Source organism: Limanda limanda, chromosome 2, assembly GCF_963576545.1.
Source record: "Limanda limanda chromosome 2, fLimLim1.1, whole genome shotgun sequence".
In the NCBI taxonomy this organism is placed as follows: Eukaryota; Metazoa; Chordata; class Actinopteri; order Pleuronectiformes; family Pleuronectidae; genus Limanda; species Limanda limanda.
The window spans coordinates 16,918,638-16,945,442 of NC_083637.1; the positions used below are offsets into that span (position 1 = coordinate 16,918,638).

At 43.1% G+C, this 26,805-nt stretch overlaps 2 protein-coding genes across 2 annotated transcripts in view; one reads left to right on the forward strand and one right to left on the reverse strand.

Annotated features, from left to right (window-relative positions):
* Positions 1-1,594: 1,594 nt before the first annotated feature.
* On the forward strand, positions 1,595-4,434 carry si:ch211-243a20.3 (uncharacterized protein LOC100151507 homolog). The gene is made up of 4 exons (XM_061084817.1): positions 1,595-1,624; positions 3,007-3,136; positions 3,390-3,519; positions 4,110-4,434. The coding sequence occupies exons 1-4, from the start codon at positions 1,595-1,597 to the stop codon at positions 4,432-4,434; spliced, it is 615 nt and encodes a 204-aa protein (XP_060940800.1).
* A 6,622-nt stretch (positions 4,435-11,056) lies between these two features.
* grin2bb (glutamate receptor, ionotropic, N-methyl D-aspartate 2B, genome duplicate b) overlaps positions 11,057-26,805 on the reverse strand; it is a 76,772-nt gene continuing 61,023 nt past the window's right edge. The window contains exons 11-15 of the mRNA XM_061091442.1: positions 26,254-26,414; positions 24,571-24,758; positions 19,737-19,975; positions 12,257-13,462; positions 11,057-12,190 (exon numbers count right to left, since the gene is read on the reverse strand). Of these exons, the coding sequence (XP_060947425.1) occupies positions 11,057-12,190; positions 12,257-13,462; positions 19,737-19,975; positions 24,571-24,758; positions 26,254-26,414 (2,928 nt within the window). The remainder of the gene's footprint in view (positions 12,191-12,256; positions 13,463-19,736; positions 19,976-24,570; positions 24,759-26,253; positions 26,415-26,805) is intronic.

Here is a 26,805-nt window from a genome sequence, read left to right on the forward strand (position 1 = left end):
TGTGTGTGTGTGTGTGTGTGTGTGTGTGTGTGTAATTTAGCAGAAGGGGACAGATGTGAACCAGCTGTGCTCCTCCACAGTAACTCTGCCAGGAGTGGTGTTCAGATGTTAAAGTGCAGCGGTTCTTATTCATTTGTCTGCTTTCTTACTTTCTGCCTTTACATCCACTTTTCTCTGCCTCCTTTGGTGGCCGACCCTGACCTCCCCTTTGTCCCCTCTGTCCCCTCTGTCCCCGAGTCGCCAAGGGGACAGAGGGGAGTGGTGCTGGAATAAGATCTGGATGCCAGTCAATAAAGAAGAATTCATTCTATTTGATAGCCCATCTCCAACACTCACAGGAGTTGCACTTTTAAATACCATCTCTGTTTTATGCAGCATTATCCTTCAACTCCACAATAATTAATATGGAAAATGTTGCACCTTTCATTGCAGTACTTTTATTTTATAGCTATAGTTATATTCTATATACAAATAAATACTGTTGTACATTGTGTCAAAAAACTCAGTGACGAGCAAAGTAAGTTTTTATTATTTTTTACTAATTTATTTACATTTCTTCTTGAACAAAAGTGCAAAACTAAAAGCACTGCCGAATGATCTTTTACAGGATAACATATATGATGTGATTGGGTTACAAATATTGATGCATTCATGTGCATATCACATGTTGCAGCTGGTGATTGTGGAGCTTTAATCAAAAGTAACATCCTAAATTAATTGTTGATAACATTAGTTATTGTATTTTGAAACTATCCTTGAGTAGAGTTCCTGAGTAAATTTACTTTTCTTTATATACTTTCCACCAATGCCCCAAAGTCTACTGCATAAAGCAAGAGACAGCAGCCTCACTAAAACCTGCTATAACAGGGAAGTACACTTTACATAGAAATGATTCACCATGATAAAACAATGAGAGGAGCAGTTGGGCATCCTGATTACTTTTACTTTTCATTCTTTCAGGTTATTTTGTGGCTTTCCATACTTCATTCATTTTATTGATGTAGAAATCTAAATGCAGGACTTTTAGTTGGTCTATATAAAATATTTGGAATGTGTCATAGTGAGTCTTGAGTCTTGACACAAAATACCTTTATACGTAAATCTAGAGTTTAAAGTTGGCCATGTAGCACTGGCACAATTCGATGTGGCTGGTGAAGAAGCAAAATCTACTTTGATTGGTTTCTCTGTCATCAAACATCCCACACGTCACATATTCTCCAAAAATATACTGTTGGGTACTTTGCATGCAAATCCTAATCTGTAGATTAACTACAGCTTTCAAATAAAAGGTACAGTCTTTCCTTCTGAAATGGAGGAGGAATAAAGAAGAAGAATTCTTTATTTTACCTGCTCTATTTTTGTAAAGAAATTGTCTGGTGGTGGTGGATGTGTTGAGGCTCTGAGCTGTGTGAGGGTGAAGGGCAGACGGTGCGAAGCAGACACGGATGAAAAGGAACCATAACTCACGTTTGATGAGATCCCAGTAAATCTCTACAGAAACCTGATCCTGCACCAGATTGAGATTACAACCACCGACACACATATACATATAAACATATATGTGTGTGTATATAAATCTGTCGGGTCCCTAAAGATGGGGAAGAGGAGAAGAGACCAGAATAGGGTAAGTTAGACAAGTAATAAAGTGTGCTGCACATCTGGCAGCAGCTGGGTGTCGTGGTGTGTGTGTGTGTGTGTGTGTGTGTGTGTGTGTGTGTGTGTGTGTGTGTGTGAGAGAGAGGGAGAGAGAGAGAGAGAGAGAGAGAGAGAGAGAGAGAGAGAGAGCGAGAGCAAGAAGGAGAGAGCTGGGTGTGTGTTGGGGGTGTGAAGGTCCGACAGCTCTCCACAAGCGAAGCCTTCTCCTCGGGACCTGTTACACTATAGTTGGTGTTTATCTGACAACTGTGAGCCGAGGGTGGAGAGAGCAGCAGAGAAAATAAGAGAGAAACAAGAGGTAAAGCCGAGGGCAGTGACAGAGAGGGGGGGTGCGAGACACTGGTTCTGTTGATCCAACTACACGTGTGGGGGATTTCCTGCTGCTACTGGGAGCATCATCTCTTCAACCTGTGAGTATAGACTCAATATCATATTGTTTCCAGCCAGACATAAGCTTCTGCAGCCGATCATCACAGCAAAGAGACACTAGTTTGTTTTTTTAATCCTAAATCTTGTTGATTTGTTTTGTCAGAATTGAAACTAGCAGTTTGGGTTTAAAGTTCTGTTTGATCAGGCTCCAAATTCACAACCTCTGAAATCATTTCTAATTCCTCGACGATGAGTCACAGGCTCATTATTGTCCTGTGGGATTCACAGACGTTGTCATATGGAGCCAATCCTATTTCCTTTTTCCTTCAGTTTCTGGGTCGCCTGCCTTCACCTTCTCTTATGTAACACAGTTTTTTTCCAGATGAACCTGGAGTCATGAGATTAGAGTTAAAAAAAAAACATGTTTTGCCGGATTCTGTCGTCATTCTCTCCTCGTGGCCGACACACGCAGACCCGACTGCCTCAGGTCAAACAGCTGTGGGCCTCAGGTGAAGATCTAACCAAAGTTTTGTATTGATCTATGGATGACCTGAAAGTTAAATGTGTTTTATATGTAAAATCTGAAAAGTAACGATCAATTATTAAATCGTTTAGGGATTGGATTTACATTTCACTTCTCCAGTTTTATCGATCACATCAAAATATAATGAAGTCAGTACAAATTGAAGCACAGAGTGAAACTGCCTCCTGAGATCCACTCTTCACAATCAGAGTTTGAAGTAGATAATGTAATTACTTGAGTGAAGTATTGTGAGGTAAAGCAGCAGCTCCCACTGGACACAGATGTTCAGTCTGAGACTCTGATTTTCCGAGCTGTGCACATGAAGCCTGTGTTTCTTCATCTTGTTTCCACCTGACGACTGTTTTCATCTCTTCTGCTCCACTAACACAAGCTGATCTGCAACTTCTCAACAGACGACACATGAAAGTTTGTTTTTCTCCTGTTTCTTTTTTTTAAAGTCCTGTCTGCTCATCATGGCTCCTCCCTCTCTGTTGATGTTGCTGATGGTTGTCGTCATGGTAACTGGGGCCAGCTCGGCCGACTGGGAGAATGAACTGGATTATGGGGGCTGGAACTACAGAGAGGGAGGTAAATCACGAGCCGCGGTTTGATCCCCCGTGTTTTTGAGACAAAATGTTTGAAGTCGTGAATGATAATAAGAATTTATGGGTGAAGCGAAGGTAATGAAGCGGCTTGAGAAGGTCTGTGGAGTGGATGGGACTGACCCGAGCCTGAAATCATTACCACACATGTGCCCCTCTGATTTTTATGACTCATTCAGGCAGTTTTCTCTCTCTCTCTGTGTAAATCAAAGCCTGATTCTTTTATGTTTGTTCTGCAGCTGACAGTGTGAATGTGGCCTCAGTGCGCAGTGTGACCCGGGTGTTGGACGCCTGGGGGAAACGCATCTTCCACGAGATCAAGACTTTGCTGCACTCACAGCCCAGTGCTCTGTTACCAGACTACTCCAGGTAACTAACCACTCTTACTCCACATGTTGTCTGAGGAGCCGTCTTTACAGTCACTACATCTTCAAAGACATCTTACATGATTTAACGCTTCTTATTCATACTTTTATTATCCTTACTAAAGCAATTAGTGAGGCTTGTCCTCGAGTGTCACCTGACGTGGCATGAAACAAAGTAAATTTACTTAGTTACTTTACTTAAGTACAACTTAAGTCGATTTATTTTCTGGTGCTTTTCACTTTTACTCCACCAGATATATCGGCACATATTAAGGGACCAGGAACTCATAAACCACAACAAAAAAAAACTCACAATAGACATGGTGACAACAGGGAGATTAATAATTGGTTTAGAGACACAAATTGAAGGGATGAAAGAGACAACATGCGACCACAAACTAACACAAAACCACAGAAAGAACCAACACACAAAATGAAAACAGATGAAAAGTAACCACACAAACAAATTAAATTGTTGAGTCTTTTCAGTGAGTAGTTTTGGGCTGTGTTTCTGTCTGCGGTCCTTTGTGCACTACTCTGTGTTGTAAACATGTCTGAGTTCTTTTCTCTGAGCCTCCTCTGCTCGTCCTGCAGGGTGCGCCCTCTGTCCGAGTCCGTGAACGACCTGTTCAGAGAAGTCTCCCTTCTGCACCGCCGCATCACCGAGCTCTCTCATCGCCTAGCAACACTGGAGCCCTTCCTCCGTCACCACGGCTACCGGGAGGCGGGGGTGGAGGGGGGCGGCCGGGCCCTGGCACCGGCACCCCAGGGCCTGAGAGGAGGGGTGGCGAGCCTGGGCCGCGGCACCCCCAGGACCACGCTGAGGGGAAGCACCCCGAGGGGCAGCCGGGTGGTGAGGAGGAGACGGGTGAGGGTCCTGAAGAGCGGAGAAGTGAAGCTGATCCAGAGCGACAGATAGAGAGAGGGACCAAGATGCTCTGCCAATATTATATAATGTATGAGACCCACCTCTGAACTATACAGATTTATATTTTTTTGTGAAATAACATGATATAGAGATTGTCCTGTGAGATCAGGACTAATGCATTTGGATTTATATATATCTATATATTATATATCTTCTTTGGTAAAGTTTATATCAGTGATTCATTGTTGAACCTTCAGAGTTTGAAGTCATGACACACAGGAACACCTTCACACAATCTACTCTGGGAACCAACGTCCTTAAAACATCCTGAGAATGTGTTTGTTTTTCATTTTTAAGCTTGAAATTGTATTTTTTGAAATAAACTGCCTGTTTGATTTTCTCAGACTGGGTTACTTCTTTGACTCATGTAGTTTCTTGTTATTATGTGATGTTTGTCTTTATATCTTTCTTTTTAATTTATTGGCAGATACAAATATGCAGACATAAAATGTTCAGTTTTAATTCAGTAAAGAATCAGTCACTTTTATGCAAAAATGGAAAAAGTTAAATCATGAAATAATCGGAACTGATCAAAACTATTTTATGAGTTTTTACTTTGGTAACATCTCCATAAATCAGTTGAGTTCACTCAGAGATGTGCTTCTTCATTTAATTTACTATCTAATTATGAAAAGTGCCCCTTTTCTCAAGTAAGTCAATAATTAAGTCCCCACAATTAATTGTAGTGGTTTGGCTCGACCCTCGGAGTTTAGAAGGTGTAGATAAAGGATGAATGGATGGAACTAATTGAACTCTATAAAAAACAGTCTCAGGACATTGTCTACGTTATTCAGCCGAAACCCGTTCAATGGAAAAGTTCTTTGGAATTAAAGCAACACAATGACAAAGTTTATCTGGCTTTCGTGTGAAGCTCCAGAAAAATTGAGTGGATTTCTGTCAAAATTGTCCTGTTTTCATTGTGTGCGACCACCATCATGTTTGTATTGTTTTGAGACAGACTTGAAAAAGGCCTTGATGTCCTAAACTCCCTCCTGTACCCGCTGGCTGCCATGTTCTCACCACTGGGTGTCAGTGCCTGTCTGCTCCTGTAACCACATGTGACACTTCCCCGATTGATGGAGGTTTGATCTTTTGTTTCTGCTCAGCTGAGGTGAGGCTCTGTCCTCGCAGGACCCAGCAGGGGAGGGGGCCTTTTATCTGCTCCCATAATTACACTGTTTGTTTGCACATGATGATCACGTGTGTGTGTGTGTGTGTGTGTGTGTGTTTGTGTGTGTGTGTGCATGTGGTGGGCACGCAGGCATCCAACTCCTTGCCTTCATTAAAAGTTCGCCAAGTGTTTCTACAGCAACCGGTCTCCCTCCTCCACTTGTCATCCACACCACATTCCTCCGTGTGGCGTGTTCCTCCTCTCCGCTCCCTCTCTCCACATTTTCAATCTGCAGCTGCACACTTTTTGTTTTTGTTTTGCTGATCCCCCCCTTCCTCCTTTCTTTCATACTGTAATCTGTAAATCAACCACCCCCTCCTCATCCTCCTCCTCCGTTTCGCTCCCTCCTTCTTTCTTTCACTCCTCTCCTCGCTGCTGTGTGTGGGCGTTGAGCTCAGGCTGTACTTTCCATTTTGGTTTTGTATTGTCGATGCATTGTTGCATCCAATCCAGTTAAGATGCTGTGGGAATACTGTATAAATCTCTCTCTCTCTCTTTCTGTGCCTCTCCCAACCTCACTCACCCCCTCCTCCCTCCCCATCGCCAGAAAAAGAGCCAGTTGCTAGGTAACGGTTAATTGTCAAGAAGTAGTTACATGTGTTGCAATGCATCCCGAGGTTGTTGGGTTGGTGTGTGGAGTGAACGAAAGGAGCAGGCGGCGAAAGACCAGAGAGTCGATTTTAGAGAGAAGAACACTGATTAAAAGATTAATTTCTACAGCCTCACCTTCTTCTCTGGCAGCATTCGGGGAGCGCCGATGAAATTCTCCCACCAAATCTATACGCAATCTCAAACCTGCCGGCTTCTTTAAATAACTCCTGTTGCTGTACGAGGCTTTCAGAGTAAAGAGAGGGAGTCCGAGGAGAGAGACACTTTGATCTTCGCTGCTCAGTTTGCATCACTTCTCCTTTTTCGTTATCTCATTATTTATTTTCTCCTCTCCCGCTCAATGCACCTTTTTGCACATGCATCTTAGAAAAGACGGAGAGGAATAAAGCAAAAAAAGATAGGGCGAAAGATGATGCAGAAGACGATGCTCAGCTGCAGCCATTATATCGGATCCTCTGATGACCTATGGAGCATATCAATACGTTCTGTTACAACACGACCCTGCTGCATTTGAATGTCAAGTATAAATAGGAGTCACGTGAAAGTCCTGTTTCTCTCTGGCACCCTGTGGACACCAGATAGAGTATAGAGCTCATACCTCCGCCAAGGCACAACAGACACTTATATCCAAATAAGCTGCATTAAATTTCTTACACTCACAGATAGCAGTTGTCTTAACGTGCCTGATTTTCTTCATCAAGATTTATGAGTTATTCCCTGTGAAAAATGGTGAGCATGTTGAAAAACAACCTCACAATATGTAAGAAAGAGGAAAAACAATTCCTGGCCCCTGATCTGAATCTGCACCAAAATATAATGGGTCCTCGCTGATTCATCTGCTGCGTGCTTCCACCAAGTTTTGTGAAGATCTATAGTTTTCGTATGATCTTGCTCACTAACAAACGGGCAAAAGGGTGAAAACATGACCTCCTTGTCTGGGGAAAAACTGGGTGAGGGGAGGGGGTGTTAGACAAGAACAAAACAAACAAAGTCTGGAGTGTTCTTGTTTTTTATTAATACTCAACACTTTTATTCCAAAGAGACAGAAGAATAATATTTCCCAGCACTTATTTTTCACACTGACTGTGTTTAATCTCATTTTCAATATTACTAAATATTCAATCAAATTTGAAATACTGTCTTCACACAAGTAATTTCCCTCCATACAAAAAAATGTGAGGGTGAACTAGAGTTTTGTCGTATGTACAATTTTCACAATCTGTACAGCTCAGGGATGTTGTTCGACCTCCTGTGGCCGGAAACAAACCAAAAATCAGAGGATGCAGCCAAAGAGGAAAGAAAGAAACAACCTCTGTAGAAATGTAATAATCTGTTGTGCTTTCTGTGAACCAATTAATGATGGTGCTTTACAATTTTTTTATTTCGAGGAAAAGACCAGCAGGTATTTGACCAAATCAAAGAGGAAAATAAAATAAAAAACATCAACAAAGCTCGACTTATCACAATGTGTCTGTGATAAGAAGCGATTGCACGTATCCTGGCCTGAAGTGGTTACAAAAGCAATTTTGCAAGGGGAACCTACGAATCAAAGATTTATCCCAAATAGATCTATTCTCTGCCCTTTTGTACAGGTTTTTATCAAAAGTCCATGAGGGTGAGGTAAAGTATTTACATACTGTTTTTTATAATACAAGTACAATAACACAGTTTTCTCTCTCACACTCTGTCTCTCTTCCATATGAGCACTCACAGAGGTAATCAAGCGTATGTATTCAGGCACATACAATAACAGAAATAATGAGATATATTCAAAGGATAAAAACAAGAAAAAGTAGAAATGAAAAAAGGCTTCTTCAGTGACATGAATGTATTAAGACCTCAACCTTGTTAAAAAAGCATTTACACAAACTATCAAGAAAAAGCAATCTTTGTATAACACTAACAATAAAAATGTTTTCTATCCTAGTGACATTTTTCAAATTCAATTTTGCCATATTCATTTGAGTATAACCAAAAGTTTTGACTGTGAAAGATTTGTGTCTTCTCTTGCACAAACAGGCACGCACACTTACAGAACCACATGGATCATCAGTACCGACGAAATTGATAAAACTCCAAATATCGTTCAAAAGCGCCCCGTTAAAAGGCTAAAAGTTAAGATTTAAAAAACAGAAAGAAAGAAATAAGAACTAAGAGTATACATGCAAGTCCTTACAAAACCCTTAGTATCATACATACTGACTTGTCAACCAAGAGAAGGAAAGTCTACTGAAGTTTCGACTGGGATGTACAGCAAACTTCATGTCAGATCCAGTCAGTCCGATTGTGCTTAGATATTAAAAATTTGGTTTAGCAAGACGATTTAAAGTCAAGTTTAAGTGACAATAAATAACTGAAAACTGGAGAATCGTTGTCTTAAATTTCAACTTACAACGGTCTATCTTTGTGTGTGTGATGTGTTTGAGCAGAGATGTGACGTTGAGGATTTGGGAGCTGCCTACTGATCCAAGTTAAACCACGAGACCCGCGCTAACACAGCTTTTAAGAAAACCCACCACCTGCTTTATGGAGGATATTCACTTCCTATTTATTCCTCTTCTTCACCGTCTGCAGTCGACACATAAATCCACAGGACCTTGGACTTGAGGGCAAATTCTTTCCTTCATCAAAATCTCAGCATGTTGAGCAGATTGTTGTCGACTGGAGGCAGAAATCAAGGTCACAGTACAGAGAGGATGTTTCTGTGTGTTCTGTTTGGTGAAAATGCGGATTTGAGCAACACGTTGGGAGATATGACGACTGAATAAGCCAGCTCTTTTATTTGGAAATTTAAAAAGTTTGACACATCGAGAATAACGCTTATTCATTTTCTTGCTGAGAGTAAGATGAGATGATTAACACCACTTACATATCCCTACATTAAATATCCACTTCTTATAGGTGTTTTAGGTGCAGATTGTTAATGGCTAGTCTCTATTAACAGCCTTTAGCCTCTTTGCTCTCCACACGGGCTGTTTACCTTCGGACCACCAAGGCCTGATCGAACGTGATTGGTCAAACTAGAAACAGAAACCAGAAGGCTTTAAGGCCCCAACATCTTGTCCCTCAACCGCAGATTCTTTATTCACATGCAGAATCTGTTTACAGAGATCATTTCACAGATAGAACAGCTCATAAGCTTATTCCCAAATTGTGGCACTGCTCCTTTACACTGCAGAGGGAAATTACTCTTCAGCTGAATGGTGAGAACACATTTCTTTTTGTAAAAAGAAAAAAGAAATGACACATCTCACAGTAAAGGGGAGTTCAATAAATTGTGATGAATTGCAAGACGACACAATGATATGAGGATTCAGGGCTGTGTGCTGGTGTGGTCCCTCAGATGTCCAGGTCCTGAACAGCACACGGTCAATAGAGTGAGGCCCGTGGAAAACATGAAATATGATGTGCTTGTATTTAATGGATACTTGGGTCCTGGATCATCTGCTCTGATGAGGTGAGGAGCGATAAAGCTTGTTGAACTTTAATCGTAAACGGTTTAAAGGAAATTGTCTTGCGATTAGATAATCTGGAGTTAATAGTACAAGAAGAAGAAGCGTTTACATTTGAATTCTAAAGCATAATTTCCTCACATACAGCAGCAGGCTCTGTCGTACCTGACTTTTTGGGGGGGAACAGGAATGTTTATTTATTATGGCACTGTGGTTTTAACCCTTGTTATCCTGCTGCTTTTACAGTTGGGGGTCAATGTAGGAAATTAAACTTCCTCGACTGCAACAGTCTGTGTTTTACTTCCCTGTAACATCTGGAACAGCATGATGAATGACACTCGTGAAGCTCTACTCTCGTCTCAGATTGTTTCAGTTATCTCTTCACTCAAACCAATTGACTAATTGTTTGTAAGTGGATCTGCCGACCAACAGAAGAGATCTTAAGTGTAGAAAATCAGTATTGATCCTTTAAGGCACATCCAGCTCAAAATGCGAGACCCATTTGCTACTGCCAAGCAGAAAAATGAGAGCAAATGGCAAATCAGTATGATGATGTTGTTTCTGCAGCTGAAAGAAAAACCTGCTTTGGAAAAAAAAAATCAAAAGTACATTGAATGTACTCAGCAAGTCATGCCTTTTACATACGTGTCACAGCACTCCAAAATAAGAAAAGTTGAAAAAAAAAGATCAAACATGAAGAATTAATAGCAAAGAATCCAAAAGAGTCCAAATTACAGGAAATCTCAAAAAGATCTGTACCGACCAGTGTCCTGTAATGTTGGAAAGCTAAGAAAGAATCAACATCATACAAATATGTAACATGAACCATTTAAATAAATGAATTAAACTTAAAAACAATCCAAACCAATCATCAGTAAACACTAGAATAATATTCAATAATATTATCAACATTATCAATACAATTATTATTAGTTTACCCTGTTACTTCAACAGAAGCGTTGATTTCTCATTCATGATTGTATTTCTGTTGGTGTTAAGGAACTGCAGGAGGGAGGGAAAGACGATGAGCTTGTGAAGAGACTGGAAATTCTATTTCCTGTTTTTCCCCTCCCTCCACCCCTATCTCTCTCTGAGCGTCGTAGCAGCACCAGAATCTTCTCTTCCCATTAAAAAGTTGTCTCCAGGCGGACTTCACGTCATCTGAGCCTGTAGTGGCGTCTGTGCATCGTCCAAATTCTTTCCGTTTAGGGGAGTGACAACAACACACAGTATCGTGTCTCCTCCTTCTCTCCACACAGACAAGTCATCCGCCTGAGCTGTTTCTCTTTTTTTCGCTTCTGTATGTTCTCTCTCCATCCTCCTCCTTTTCTTCACCCACTTCCTCTTCTTTCTCTCTCTTTCTTCCTTCGTCTTTTTTCCCTCAGACGTCTGACTCAATGCTGGAGAGCTTTTCATAAACGTGTCCATTGCTGGCACCATTGAAGGGTCTGTGTCCCGGCCCCAGACCTAATGTGTCCCGGCCCGCAGGCGGTACTTTGTTTGCCCCGTGGTGGTTCCCGATGGGCCCCCCCACCCCGCTCAGACACAGGTCTTTGGGGAACCTGGGGGCCACATTGGACATCACCCCAGCTGTGGCGGAGGCGGGCAAATAGGAAGCCGCTCCCATGGGGCCGCGGAAGTCCCCTGCTCCTCCTCGGCTGTTGTTGAGAAGTTGCTGCTGCTGATGCGTCTGTGGCTGCGTCTGTGGCTTTTTGACGTAGTACGGTTTGCCGCCGTGTAATAGACACTGGTCATCGCCGAAGGTTGGGATGAAGGGGTTCTGGTTCACCTTATCTGGGTAGAGAGATTTAGACAAGGAGTAAGTCCCGGCCCCTCTGCTACCACCACCACCACCACCACCACCACAGCCCCCACCTCCCATCATAGCTCTATCTCTGTCCCTTTGGTCTCTCTCCCCCACCGACCGCCGATGCAACCCACCTTCGCTTCCACGGAACAGACTGAAGGAGGAGCCTCCCTTCGCCCTATCCCCCCCTAGTCCTCCAGGCATGGGAGACTCCCGGTCACCGGAGTACCTCTCAAACATGTGAGCGTAAGGGCTGGGGCCCTCCATGAAGCGGTCTTTGTCTTTTAAGCTCACACTTCGGGGCTGGGGAAACTGTCCCCCACCACCCCCGCCGGCCCCTCCCATGCGGCCTGCCCCCTCCCTCTGAAGGTCCACGACTGTGTCATATGAGTGTTGCCTTCGTAGCACCCTCCCCCCCGGCCCTAGCTTCCTGCGCTGTGCCTGCGTTTGGCTGGGTCCCGCACTACTCTTCTCTCCAGGGAACACCATGTTGTCCTCACTGATGTTGTACAGGTTGCTCGGCTGCACCTTACACGAGTCACCGCGTTTGCTGGTGGCCGAGCTGGGGCGACTGCTACTCCCCCCGACTGCGCTAGCTTGGCACGTGCCGCCTCCTCCGGCACCGCCACCATGGTGACATACACTGTTGGAGTTACGACACTCCCAGTCACCCCCTGCTATGCCCCCCCCTCCTACACCAGAAATCCCCTTCTCCCAGCAGGTGTGGCCCTGCTGTCCTGTCGCCACTGAGCCCACTCCAGCTTTACACTCCACCTTCTTGCCTTTACCTTTGAGGAAGTCTTCCACAGGCACTAAGCTTTTACAGATACCACCACCACTACCGCCGCCCACACCGCTTCCTCCACTTCCTCCCTCTTGCTCCCACTTGGCCTTGCCCTCCTTGGAGCGGAACTGGTCCGCATAGAATTCCCTCAAATTCTCTTTGTCTTTGCGGAATACGTAAGGTGAAGAATTACCCCCTCCTCCTCCCCTCTTCCGCTCCAGGGGAGGTGAGACCGTGCGGTGTGCCAGGGGGCCGTGAGGGAAGTGGTGGTGGACGGTGTGGTGGTGGGGTCTCCTCCTGTAGGCGCTCAGTTCTATCTCGTCCTGCTCCCGTCTGCACTTGGCCGAAGCTGGCCTCTTTTTCAGGCTGTCCCTGTACTGCTTACGCCGCTTGTTGTTGCCCTCCAGGTTGCCGTAGGTGACAGTATGCGTGGAGATATCCGATGCATCGGAGCGAATGTTCCCGTCGTCACCCCCTGAGCCTGCCCCACCCCCACCACAGTACCTTTCATGACCCCCGATGAGCCCTGTGCTGGATGCGCCTCCTTTGAAAGAAAACCTGCCGTACACATTGCTCCCCGTGAACCCAACCTGGCTGGAATCCGCAGGGGTGTGGCCAGCGATCAGGTCAAATTTATTTGTATTCCTGTGAGTCATGGAGGCCCGGGGCTGGGTGGTAAAGATAGGTGCTACCCCTCCCCCTAAACTGTCGCAATCAAACATGCCCCCATCCAACGAGCTAGCGCTGCCTAAACTACGCGGCCTATTAGGCGGGGGGCCGGACATACCCAGAGCCGAGGCCGGGTGGTGGTGCAGGTAATGGTCCTGGTACAGGTTGCTGTCCTTCAGGGGCAAGTTGCCAAAAGTCCTCTCCACCTCGCTGATGTAGTCACTGAACATGTTGTCCTCTGGCTTGTAAGGCGGCGCTGACTTGCAGTCTACAGGGTGACCCACCAGGCTGCGCCGGTGCTCCTGGATATCATAGAGAGTTGACTCACGACCACTGTGGCTGTACTCCAGGGCGGCATGCGGAGAGCCGTTAACGCCCGGGACAGCGGTCATGTCCTTCGCAGTGCGGAGCAACCGCAGGATGTTGGAATGGGTGTTGTTCATGTTCTTCTTCATGGTGGCCGAAGGTGAGTCTATGGATGACTTGTTTTCCTCGATTTGTACCCCGTGGATGCAGCTGTAGATACCCTGGAGTGTAAAAAATTAGAAGAAAAGGGAGGTAGAGAGAGAGAAAGAGAGGGTGAGACAGGCCATGGGAGGAAGATAGACGAAAAGTGAGAGTTGCAGTATGAAGCTCGAGTACGACAACAAGTAAAATGTGTGGCAGCAGTAAAGAGTCAAGAACCAGAGGGGAGTTAATGTGAGAGAGACAAAGTCAAACAACAGATTCATAAACAGACAGAGAAAGAGAGATAGAGAGAGAGAGAACGAGAGAGACAAACAGAGACAGAGAGAGAGAGGTTAATGCATTGCCATGTTCTCGCTGACCAGTCTCTTTGTTTGAATACAATTAAACAGTAATAGGGGCATGAATGTCTTTTCTCTGGGGAGCAACATGGAGCGTCATTGCTGCTGCTCAGCACACAGAACGAGGAGGGGCATAAGGACATCAAAGTCTGGATTGACAACACAAGGACGGTAGTTAACTGATGGATTTAACCACCAGTCAATAGGCCGAATCAATGTAATGTAAATTCAACTGAAATAGGGGCCTTATTTCATAGAAAACACTGTCAAGGTCATGGATCACTTGTGAAAAGTGTGTTAACATTTTTTAGACACAAACATTAATATTCGGGCTGGGCAACGATTAAAAGTTTTAATCGCGATCAATCGCATGATGATTTCCCTGATTAATCACGATTAATCGCATTTGTCTACGCAAAATCCAATAATGAATTAAAAAGTAGTGTATAGCGCAATTTTATTTTCAATGTTCTGCCATATGAACGAAAGTGCCATAACATTTGTTGTGCAAACACTTTTAACATCAGCATTTAATACAGTAGCAGTTAAATAAAATATTCAGTGTAAATCTCAACTTAACAATGTTATCAAAGCAAATACAAAATTAAAGCTCAATGCCACTGCCAGGGCATTAATGTTATCCTCTTCGTTATGAAAAATGTATACTCCTCCCTGCGTCTAACGTAGTCTGCCGAAGCCTCGCTACGCTCGCTGTTTCTTTGAGTGATTTGCTGATATCAACTGTGTGTTTTGCATTTAGGTGATATTTTAGACTGGAAGTACTCCGGTGATAAGAAAATTCACCTTGGCAGTGGCTAAAAATTACTTTGGTTCTGTCGACTCCGCCGTCTGGAAGAACTTTAAAATGAAAATGGCCATGTAAAAGCTCCGTACCCTTATCCATGGTTGTTTATCCGCCAATTATTTTCTTTTTTCCGGTTCCGCAGCAGTCAGCAACAGACTTTCACAAAATAAAAGCCTGACTTTCACAATAAAACAATAAATAATCAAACTCGAAAAAGTTAATGCGAGATAAAATAATTGTCTGAGTTAAATAAGCGATGAGTTAACTCGATTAAAACGAGTTAACTTGCATGTGTGTGTGTTTGTTGCTGTTGGTTGACAACAGCAGGTTTCTCAGGCGACGAGGGAAAGCCCTTGCGAGTGAAGTCAATCAAGTGTGTTTAAATGGGCGCTGAGGAAATCTGCGGTCCAGGCGACAGCCAAACCCAAAAGGTCGAGGACACACTACCCACCAGCTGGCGAGCGGGCCAACGTTTCTCAAAAGGTGTCAACTTGTCAGAAACAGTTCCCGTCCGTCTCTTAGTCACCTTCCCCAGTGCCGAGCTGCAGCCTGGGATCTGAATATCAATCCTCTCCCCTTTTATCCCGCTTTTTTCCTCCTTGTGTCGGTTTTATCTCCAGCTCAGGTGAGCAGCAGCCACTACAATGGGATTGTCTGTCTATCTCTCCACATCTATGGCTACATTGGCTCCAGTGAAAGGCGATAGAACAGAGGTCTTTGGCACGCCGCTGTGCCTATTCTTCTCTACTCTGCCTTGGTCTGGCTACTGGTTTATTTTGATCATAATTCATCTCTTCCTTCTCATCTGTATCTCATTATCCCTTCTTTATTGCCATCGCTTGTCTATCCACTTTTTATATACTGTGTATTATCTGAATAATTTTTTCTTTCTTGCACTACAACTTGAGTGTTCAACCAGGCGTGGCAATGTGTAAAGGATGTGTGGCTGTAGGACCACTCTTCAGTAATCGTACCACACTTGAAACATGCCTGCACTTCAGATGAAAGTTGTAATTCAACGATAAGAATTCAGCACATTAGAGCTTAAAGTGGATCTTTTACTATGTTTTGCATAAATATATTACAGTTTGAGCCTCTGATGGCATGACATCAAGATGAACTCCTGAGAGTCTGTTCCACAGTTTAATAGAAACAGCGGTCAAATCAGCTAAAGGAGGGAAATTGAAAGACTCTCAAGACTAACAAGAGAGAAAATACAAAAAAAGGCAGATGAGGACAAGAGCAGAAAGCAACTCATGAGAAGGTATAACACAGGTTCTCAACATGCACTGATCGAGGGCCTGACATTTTTTATAGGGCATAATATGAGATGGGATCTTGGTGAATGATCTGCTCTATGCTACTTTTCAATATCAAGAAACCTATGAAAGATGATTAGGTTTAAAGATCAAGTTCTGCTGCAGAGACAAAACTCAAGTATCACGGAGGCTAAGATGCAGATAACAGACCTAGAACGGCTGCTTTGAGATGAGAGACATACTGCTGACAGAGGTGAAACAGAAAAACTGAGATGCAGGACAAGACAGTTGAGCTGGAGAACTGTTCTTTGAGAAATATCCTCTGAATTTATGAAGAAGGGTAGATCAGTCACTGACTTTATAAGGGAGTTGTTGAAAAATCCTCTCACACTACCTGATGGAGTAGATCTGAAGAAAGCATGGCAGCGGAGGATTGAGCTCAATTGGAAGCAACTTGATTTTTGAAAATGACTATGCAAGCAAGATGATGAAGAGACACAAGGAACACAGGCCAATAACAGCACTTCTGAAGGAGAATGCAGGAGAGTAGATGAAGCAGGCGGGGATATGAATAAATGCGAAACCAAGATGACGGTGACAACAAAGGCGAGTACCGTGACGGCCGTGTAGGAGCAGCTGAATGAGACGATGCTGTGATGTAGACCAACACGACAGACAATGCAGCCCAGCATGAGCGAAAGGCTTATGCAGTTCACAGAAAGTCTGCAAAGTTAATACTGGAGTAACTGAAGATATTAAAGTGGTTCAGAAAGAAATCACAGAGATGAAAAAAGACAGAGCTCGAGAATATGTCTCATTTAAAAGATGTATCTGATCAGATAAGGGAATAATTGCAGTTATAAGATTTATATATGATAACTAAAATTGATTATTAGAAAGGAAGGAAAGAAGAAAGGTAGGGAGAAAGAAAGAAGACACTGTTTCATTGTTATGCCCAATCTAAAATATTTAACTAAATCGCTAAAAACAGACTTTATACTCACTATTCAGCAGCCACTAAAAGCTGTGCTAGAATTGACTATTTGCATGAATTATAAGGACCCGAACAGAGTAAGAGAGTGTGAAATTGAAGAAACACGTGTATCGGATCACTGCGCCATTTTTCTAAAAGTAAAATTAAAACTGCAGGAGAAATTAAATGTAAGAAAATTAAATAATAAATTAGATGTCGAAGACATTACAAAACTATGAAGAGAATTTCAACAGAGGATTGCTTGTGGCCAAAGCTGCAAACATTAAGGCTTTCTGGTATATTATAAAACTGAATCCAACCAATCTGTCCTTCTACTAGACCTCAGTATACGAAGAGATACGATAAAAGAGTCGTCTAACACCCTATTTCAGTGTTCTCCTATTAAAATACCCATGAAACAAATCAAAAGGTCAAGTAAGGTTCTGTACTCTAGTAATATCACAGGAGACATGTTAAGAATAATATTTGATGATATTAAAATAGGTAAATATGTAAAAAATGTCTAGTACAGTCTAGAACATGCTGTACAAGGCAGAACCACCAACACAGTGACTTAAAACTGTGAATGTAATATGTTATATAACAAATATTACAAGAGCTCCAGAGGAACTATGCCAAGACAAATGGGAGAAATGGATTCAGTTGATATGTCAACAACAAGATAACAGACTGAACCACTCTGTTTGTCGTATTGAGCGTAGCATTGGTTTGGGCAGCCCATGAAGTCAAGATCAGTCCACTATCTCAGAGTATCAGCTGATAGCAGCAGATCTCACCTCCGACGGCTCAGCTTGTTCCTTTCTGTGCATTCATATGGCAGATCTAATATAGGGTTCTCTGTTAAAGCTGCTTTAGCTGCCTACCCGTCCTGCTTCCTCTGCAAAACGCTTACCCGCCTCCACCCCAGCTCCTCCTTTTCATGCCATGTCTAAATTTATCAACATCATGTCTGCCTGTTGTCACTGATCCCTACTCTGTTCTTTTCCCTGCCATGCTGCTAAAAGGGAGAACAATACAAATATATTTAAAAATAAATATAAGAGCTTCAGAAGTAAAAAAAATAGACAACAATGTTTCTGAAGTGCTCAAGGTCGGATCTTTTAAATGATGTGTGGTTTGTTTTAGCAGGTGTAAAAAGGTGGCACATTTAGAAACACCTTCAGCCATAGCACACAAGGACCCCAAGCGTTCTGCATCAATAACACAAAGACACCTTGTTAAGTGACCCATCTGAGCGCAGTTGTAACTAAGTGGAGACACGCTCTGCAACATCCACCGGCACACCTTCAGGTCACCGCTCCAGAATGGGCAGCATAGTAAACAGCTTTTATTTCAGCAGCATTAAGCAGATGAATAGTGGATTTTAGAAAGATAATGTGTTTTTTTTAAACAGTGTCAGGGACTGAGGCTCAATTGAGGCCAGTTTCCAGTTTTTATTCAAGAGCGTGGTCTTTCACTTAGAGAGCAGGACTCTTCAGTTCAGATTTTTTTCATGCTTTTACTTAAAACCTTATGCTTACATTCAAAATGTATGCTTGCGCTTAAATAGCTGCTGCTTGTGCTTGGATTTGCTCAGCTTGTTCTCAAACTGTGCGCCTGCACTATATTTTGTAGCTTGGACAGATTTCCTGTGCTCATCTGCCAGTACACATGCCTCCTAAGTGAACAGGAAATGTCTGCTCTTTGATTTCACCTCTGCAGGGTGAGCACAGTAAATAAAATTCCAAGAGCAGAGGAAAAATCCAAGAGCAGTCATTTCACGTGCACACAGAAGCAGCGTGAGCAAGAGGAAAAAAGATAAAACTGGAGCTTAACCTATATATGGTTAATTTTTCCATCCGCCAACATATCGATATCCTCAAAATGAAACGTGATGCATGGATGTGTCATTTCGTTGTTTCCTTACAGCAAGTGAACCTTTAATGTGTCAGTATGCTTTCAAATGAGGTGGTTGTTCGAGGGTCAAACAGCGCCAGAATCCCTCCTACCTCACTGCGGTGTTCACCTGCTGGTGTAATGTTCTGAAATTAAAATTTCACTGGGAGATTGAGTGGAGGTGAAACAATAAACAGGGTTGTAAAAACATACAAATTGCTTGGAAATATTTCTGGGGATAGACTGTCTGAAAATGTTTGCTAATATCCAAATATTTAATGAAGACAGCATCTCCCCCGTTTATGACAGCCAGCTTTTCACAACATCTATAAACAACACTTACGCCTGATGAACTAATTAATTTAAAACAAACTCATCTTAATGTTGTAGCTCATTAGTTTTGGCCTAAAATACATTTTCATTATTAGGCTGTTGTTAGCTGCAGTCCTGCAAACAGATATCACTGATTAGCTGGATTACTGCTCTGTATTGATCCTGCATATTTCACATTACAGAGCCAGAGGAGGGGGGGTAATATTCTGAGGATTAAAGCGGCAAAATTTGCGAAGAAAAACTCAGATATTCTCTAAGATTATTATAAAACTATACATTTGCAAGGAATGCTTTGTCGTGCCTGGTGCACAAAAGTTATAAACCCATCCAAATGTGTATGTTGTTTGGTTGTTAATAGGACAATTTTTACTGCTGTCATCAGAGTCCAGGTATGGTAACATGCTGGGCTTTATTCATGATAATCTCAAAGAGTTTTTTTTCTTTTGGAAAATATTCAAAAGAAATGAAAAAAAATTGGAAATGTAACTTGCAATAACACTGAGAACTTGTTTTTTCATTTCTGAAACGGCACAGGCTGCTACACAGGCTACTACAACTGTCTGGCTGTGCTAAATAAAAAAGCCACAGGTAAGTCAGATGAATCATCGTATCCCCCTGACAGACTTGATACAACTCAACCAGAGCCGTTGGTTTAAAAACAACTACTGCTGTGATCTGTCTGTCGGGAGGACAAAGGTCAGACCTAAAATAAAACACGAGCCCACTCACTCTGCTAATGGAGAAGGTGAACCCGGGCGTCCCGTCGCACACGCCCATGAAGCAGAAGCGCAGCTGCCAGTAGAACAAATGCTCGCAGATGAAGGTAAGCAATGACAGGACCATGGCGGCCGCGAGCATGTAGAAGACCCCTGCCATGTTGTCCACGTCCAGCTGGCTGCTCATCACCTCGTTCTTCTCGTTGTGGCAGATGCCCGTCAGCCACAGGGCCTCAAACTCCTCCATATCACCTGGAGGAAGGAGAGACGCAGGTTAGAGCTTGGATGTGTTGATGTTACTGTTTGGGTGACTTGCACACTTGGACGGCTGTTCTCCCTCGGGTCTCTGAGAATGTAAGTGTGAGTACAACATGAGAGGACACATTTTTATAACACGGTGAGTTGATGCCAAAAACAGCTCAGGTCTCATGTACGTGCAACTAATGTCATGTTGCATTATTTTGACTAAATGCTGCCAGAGGATCATCCTCATTAAGAATTGCTTACGCAAGCCTCACCCTTCCTTTTTGTGGGGGGAAAAAACACAACTGCCTTCTGGGATCAGACATTCCTTTGGGAGGAAGTGTATGTGGTCACGTGATTAGCGTTTCCGCCCTTAAATGTGTCCCCCTCAGTTCCACATCCCTGGGAGGGATTACTGAGGCAGGAGGACACGTCCAGAGAGATTTGTTTGATCTGCACCAATGGTCTGTCTGTTTTTTGTGTTGAGCGTCTGTGTGTCTATGTGAGATCAAGGGAGTATATATTTTCCCAATGCTTGCGCAACATGTGTATGAGTGTTTGTCTCAGAGAACTAGTTTTCACTGGAACTATTTTCTGAGTAACATTAATTGGCTCAGCTTCCGTGCAGCGTCTCCGGCTGTAGCAATGGGCTTTCCGATACAGTGAGCACAGGTTTAATGGTATCACTACTGGCAACATCACTGTGATGACAAGAAATAAATATTAAATTTCTCTCTGTGTTTGGATTAAAGATTTAACTGTTGGATATATGCAGTTTTTTTTAAATACGGGTAAACCTGCTAAGAAAAGCCGACTGAGTTTGCCTTCCTATTTTTTTTCTGTTAGTGCGTCATGTTCGACATCACAAACCTGAGGCACGCTCTCCTTTCTATCTTGACAAATTTGCGTGTTCGCCTGGGTGTCTCGTTTCCATCACTCTCGATTGGAACCGGAACCCATAATCCTTGATCTGGGAGTGAATGCTGATTGTACTTATGAAGCAAGGCAAGATAAACTAATCAAATCACCTCAAGTCACCAGGTCCTGACGCAAAGATACGACACTGACAGAATATGTGTTTTCACAAAATGATGAATTATTCCTTTAAAAAGTGAAGGTGACGTTTTTGTAATGGCTGCTTTTCAATGGACAAAGTTGAAATATCCTGTCTCAGAGAGCCATTGTTGATGTAATGTAATGTTTCACCTGTTTTGATATATTATGACAAACCTCTGATGGGAAAAATGCCTCTTTGATTTGTAATGTCATTAATAAAGTGTAAACAATGTATTTTCCATTGATTAAAGTGGTGCAAAGAAGCTCTAGGTATATACACATGTTAAAAGAAAAAAAAACACAGGGAACAAATACAGTCACGACTAGAAGGGTGTTTATCTGGATCCATTCCAGCATTGACTGGGTTCCTCCTTGGGTCAAGCTCCACACCTCAAAATGTCATGTCATGTATATCGGTTGAGTAGTTTTTGCGTATTCCTGATAAGAAACAAACAAACAGACAAACATTCGCAGAAGAAAACATGACTTCTCTCGTGGAGGTAAAAAACTGGATGCATGTTTCTGGCTCCACTCCAGGGATCCCAGATATCCCACAAAAACAAGAACAGGAACTGCACATGCGCTCTCCTGACTACAGACTTGCTGCTTTTTATAGTGTGCGATGTGAATCAAACTCAAAGGAGTTAAAGCCCCTAAAATTAGACAATTGTTTCTGTTTTCTTTAAACTATTTAAAATGTCTGTGGTTGAGACAGATCATCCGCGAGGTCAGAGCAACATTTTACAGCAGTCAGGCTGAAAAAGCCTGTGTTTAGGCAGAGGGAGAGGAAACAGAAGTGAGGGAAGCGAGCCAGGCTACCCACTAGGCTAAAGGCTAATGGCTAACCCGTACAGACCAGCGCTCACCATACATAGTACATTACCTTTTTTTTTTTTTTCACTACTTCCAAAACAAAAGCACATGCTGTCTGGAGTGAGGTTTTTACGACAGGTGATTGTAGAAACACTACCACTATTCACTTGATATTTAAATGATATTTATTCTGTCCTTTCTATTCCTTCCTTTCTTCCTCCATTTTTCACCTCCCCCCTCTTTCCTCCTGATCCTGTGTCTGTTCAGATACAGTGACATCATTTTCCTGTTAGCCGGTCGCTGCTGACCCTCTGCCTCTGCACATATGACTTACATCATGTTCATATGTGGACTCGGGCTGGATGTGACAGATATGAGCAAACATCGACGAGTCTGCCATCTAAACCTGGATGAACGTATGCGTGCTGACGGCCAAACAGTCCACATGAAGTAATGGGATGTAATGTCTGACATGATGTGCGCAGGTGACACAACGATAAGACTTAACTTCCATTTGCTCAGACACAAATGATCTTTCTGGAGCAGAAACTCAAACAGCCACATTCACTAACAGAAGTGTGTGTGACTCAACATGCTCCACAATATATGATCTGGCATGTGTTGAACAGAATGGAGCACAATGTACCTCTGCTGGGTGAAGAGTTGAGCCAACTCGACAGGACTCACATTCCATTGAAATGGCCAATGTAGACACACTTACTGACTTTGTATTGATCAACAGATCAATCTGTCCCGTCTGTCCTGCAGTTATCAGATGTGTCAGTTTTCTAATGTTGCTTGATAACGGTTGTTAATATGATAACGCTCGTTCATATTGTTTGCCACTGTTATAGCGTTGGTTGGCTGCTGATGACGTAGAGAGCGGTGTCCCATTTCCTAAGGGAAGATTTTCTCGCCCTCTCCCTTGTGGCTCCGTTTGGAGGGGGACACTACCAGTGGGCACTTCATATCTAGGGGTAGGGCCAGGGGAGAGGTATTAGTCCAGCTGACGTCTGTTGTCCCACTGAGTTACTGAAGTCTGAGGGGAGATGTTCCTCCACTGCATCGTCTCCAAACGTCCAGGACTCCTGCCTGTAGCTTGAACCTTGAACCTTGAACCCAAACTTTGTTTTCTTACCAAGTGTCCGAACCACCACAACAGGCTCATTGCTCTCATCATATAGAGGAGGCAGCTCGATGCACGAGTGCTCACGGATCACTGCACTCGTCGTTCTCTCTCCGTGACGCCACACGCCCTGCTGGCTTTTTTCGGTCACTACCCAAAACACACAGCAGCTGGGGCTGTAATAAAAAAATTGACCTACAAATTGAGACAAATGCTCTTTGGTGCATACAGTGTCCTTTTTCCTTTCTTTCCCAGAATACAGCCTCTGAGCAATATTGATATCATATGGCCCTGGTGCAGTATAGGAACACCGCCACCACATTGTTGAATTGATAAGCTGGTGTCACAGGGCTGAGGTTATAATTTTTACAAAGATAAATGTGCTGGTCATGAGCTGTCACAGTGGTCCACTCCCGCGCTGCTCCACCAGCGGAGGAGGTAAAAGGTTTTAAAATATTTATGTTCTTTTCTAAATCGTTAACTTCACTTTACAGCTTTCATTTCTGCGTCTTCTGAGGTGTGGGCGAGAACATCTCACAACTCTCCACCAGTCAAAACCAGGAATATCGATCACGCCAACGGACGTGTTCACAACAATTAAACATTCAGTTGGAAGTGGGGATAGATGCTTTACAGATTTACCTTGTGACAGCTCCCATCACACCCTCCCCCTCTGTCAGCCAAATGACACTACACTGTTGGGCGGGTCTGCACTCTCCTTAAAGTGAAGAATAACAGTTTGATCCTGGGTTGTGAAATGTGCGGCTCTGCTAATAGTACACTTTTTCCATGTCTGTGATTGGTCATATGCAATAGACATCGTGGCTGCAGCTCAATTACTGCAGGTACATTTGACAGTTTCAGTAATAAAACTTAAGACCAAACAAACTGCCTATTCCAACTACTGGTAGTATTCCCACTACTACCACAAAGCTCTCAAAAACACTCAAATCTGGTTAGTGACTAATGTTTCAGTCCATGGGTCCAGCTCCTGAAATGCAATCGTCATTAAAGAAACAACTCTTTCACACAAGGCACAACAAACTCCAGAGGCTTTAGCATTTAATCAGCCAGCTTGTCCAAAGTTGTCTTTCTTTCTTCATCAGTATTTCCCTGTCTCTGCCCAAACAGCCTTTACACTCTCTCACTTCAACAACTAAAGCAGTCACATTTTTGGAACGGCTGGTACCTCAGTGTTGATTCAGGACTCCAATCTGCCGATTTGACTCAGGAGGCCTCACCGACCACTGAGATCCAGCAGCAGGTTGTGAGGTTATCACCACATGAAGCACCCAGACCACCTCCTGAGTCACAGCTCCTTCAAAGCCACTTCAATTACTCGAAGATTGTTATTCTCAAGAGGTTGTAACTTCACTTGACAATTCTCGACCTGATTAACAATGTACTGTTTTTTTAAACTCTGTAGCAGGGATTCAAAGCTGCTTTCTTCAGGGAGGTTTAAACATTCTTGAATACAGATTGAGAAGATCAGTTTTGCTGTCCTTTAATAAGGTGGTTAGAACATTAAACCCCATAGGTGGTGCAATATTATAAGGCCCCGATATTACAATTCAAATTGGACACCATTTAACCCTATGGCTCAATTTACCGTCTCCAAACAGCATGAGAATGGCAAGATCCACGGCTCGTTTCCAGCCTGAGTCCTTCTGGATGGCGATGCCGTAGCCCGTGGAGGCGAACACCTTGCCGCTCCCGATGGTGACCAGCTTACAGCCCTCGTCTCTGCCCGCCATGTAGTTCAGCACCGCAGCGTCATAGATGAAGGCATCCAGTTTGCTGCGGAGCACAACGGAAAGAAAGTGTTTTACATGGTCTCACACTAATTTGTTTCTTCACCTGGTTTCTTATTATTGAGCTATTTGAAAAGAACAGTGTAATTTGATATTAATTTCTATGTGCTGATAATTACAATATTTTTAAAGCAGTGTGAGGCAGCCATGTTAGTTGTGTTGAGTTGTAAGAACCACACCATTTAAACCAAGGTAAATATTCAGTCATCATTTGTATACGATTCAAATCACATTACTTTATGTCCTTGTCTGGGTAAACTTTTACATGTTCTGTACATCACCTGAAGTTTAGAATGTAGAGATTCCCATAAGCTTGTCTAACTCTATACATATAAATAAAATAAATAAATAGAACGTAAATAAAGATAAAGGACGTAAATTCGGCTATATAATCACAGACTACACGATTGTCTTCTATTCTATTTCTGGCTATCCTTTGTTATTGTTTTAATAAAGATGAGGTGCTTCATTAATAAATTATTATTTTCTTTGAAATAAAGTGAAAAGAGCAGCTGCAATATTTAACACACAGCAAATACCATAGATTGAATGAGAACAACTGTTTCACAAAACAATCGATGAAAAGTTCATGCTACTTTTTGTTTTCAACAACATCTACTGATCTATCTCAGCAGATGGAGTTGCTCAGTTGTCAGGGCGATGGTTTAGGTATTGGAAATTCCATCCTAAACCATCTCCATGACAACTGAGCAACTCCATTGGCTAAGGAAGGCCATGACTGTGGCTGAAAAGCTTCAGGAAACACATAGTTTGGCCATGAGTTAACTGAGCTCCTATTGACTATTATTCAGGTCTGATTGAATTTCCCATGTAACAAGGTGTGCCAGGATCTGAGCTAAAACATGTTGTGAAGGACACTATATTCTACTCTTTTCTCTCCGTATCTGTCCTGAGTGAGTTTAAAGATGAATTAACATGACAGTCTCTAGCTTGGTGACAAAACCGGCATCAAACGGTGCCTCGGGGCTCTGGGCCTCTGTGGTCACTCAGCTCAAACTCTCACCAAACATCAGACGTACATCACTGCTCTGCATCCTTAACTCTTTAGAGGGGCTGATGAAAACATTGAGCGACAGAGAGAGAGAGAGAGCGAGAGCGAGAGAGAGGAAAGGATGCTATTCGTTGACTTTCTCAGCCACAGAGAGTGAATATTAGCTAGTTTCCTCATCAACCACAGGCTTCGCTGCTATTCTGAGCCGCAGCGTCAGGCAGAGGCACCGCTCCACAGCTGCTCACCCACATTCCCCAGAATGCCCACTCTTCCTCCGTCTCTCCTGATTCCTTCATCATCTTTTCTCTGTATTGCATCAGAGTAAGGCCTCACAGCTCTGTAACACTGTCTTTTTTTCTCCCTGCTGAGACCCTTTCAACTCCCTTCTTCCCTAAATCCTCCCCCAATCTGTCTCTCTCCATCCTCCCCTCCATCTCCTCCTCCTCCTCCTCCTCTTCCTCCTCCTCACCCGGACTTCAGACTGTACAGCGCCTCGTCTACATTCTTCTGGTGGAAACTGGTCATGTAGGTATGCATGTCCCGGTAGTTGTTGCGGATGTTGCGCTCTGTGCTCCCATTGGGCACCGTGCCAAACCGGAACGGCGGTGAGAATTCATTGGGATTCTGGAACTGCGGTGGGGGGGTTTTCCGGAAAAGAAACCACACAGAGAAAATGACAGAGGAGTGCTCGTTAATATGGAAGAGGCACTGAGCCGCATCAAATATCCTTTAATGCACTGTTGAGCAGGAGCAAAGGACACTGCTTTTGGAAGCTAAATTAACTAAATGCTTAAAGTTGTACCCAAAAGACAGAAAACATGAGTGAATCTTTAGCTTACTAGTGTCAAGTTCAACGTAAGTATCATGCAAATCAGGAGCAAAGAAGTGCTGAAAAAAGGGAGTGCAATAAATTATCCTTTTCAATACTGATTATTCAATTTCAATCCTCTCTTTTTGATTCTTTGGTCAATACCAAATCAGAAAAAAGCGACAAATACAAATCATAATTCCAAGGTGACGG

Bases quoted from the DNA above. Each gene is read 5' to 3' on its own strand.
- si:ch211-243a20.3 (XM_061084817.1), top strand. From the start codon at position 1,595: ATGGGGAAGAGGAGAAGAGACCAGAATAGG. The intron at 1,625-3,006 runs GTAAGTTAGACA...TTTTTTTTAAAG, and splicing joins GGAGAAGAGACCAGAATAGG to TCCTGTCTGCTCATCATGGC. The intron at 3,137-3,389 runs GTAAATCACGAG...TTTGTTCTGCAG, and splicing joins CTGGAACTACAGAGAGGGAG to CTGACAGTGTGAATGTGGCC.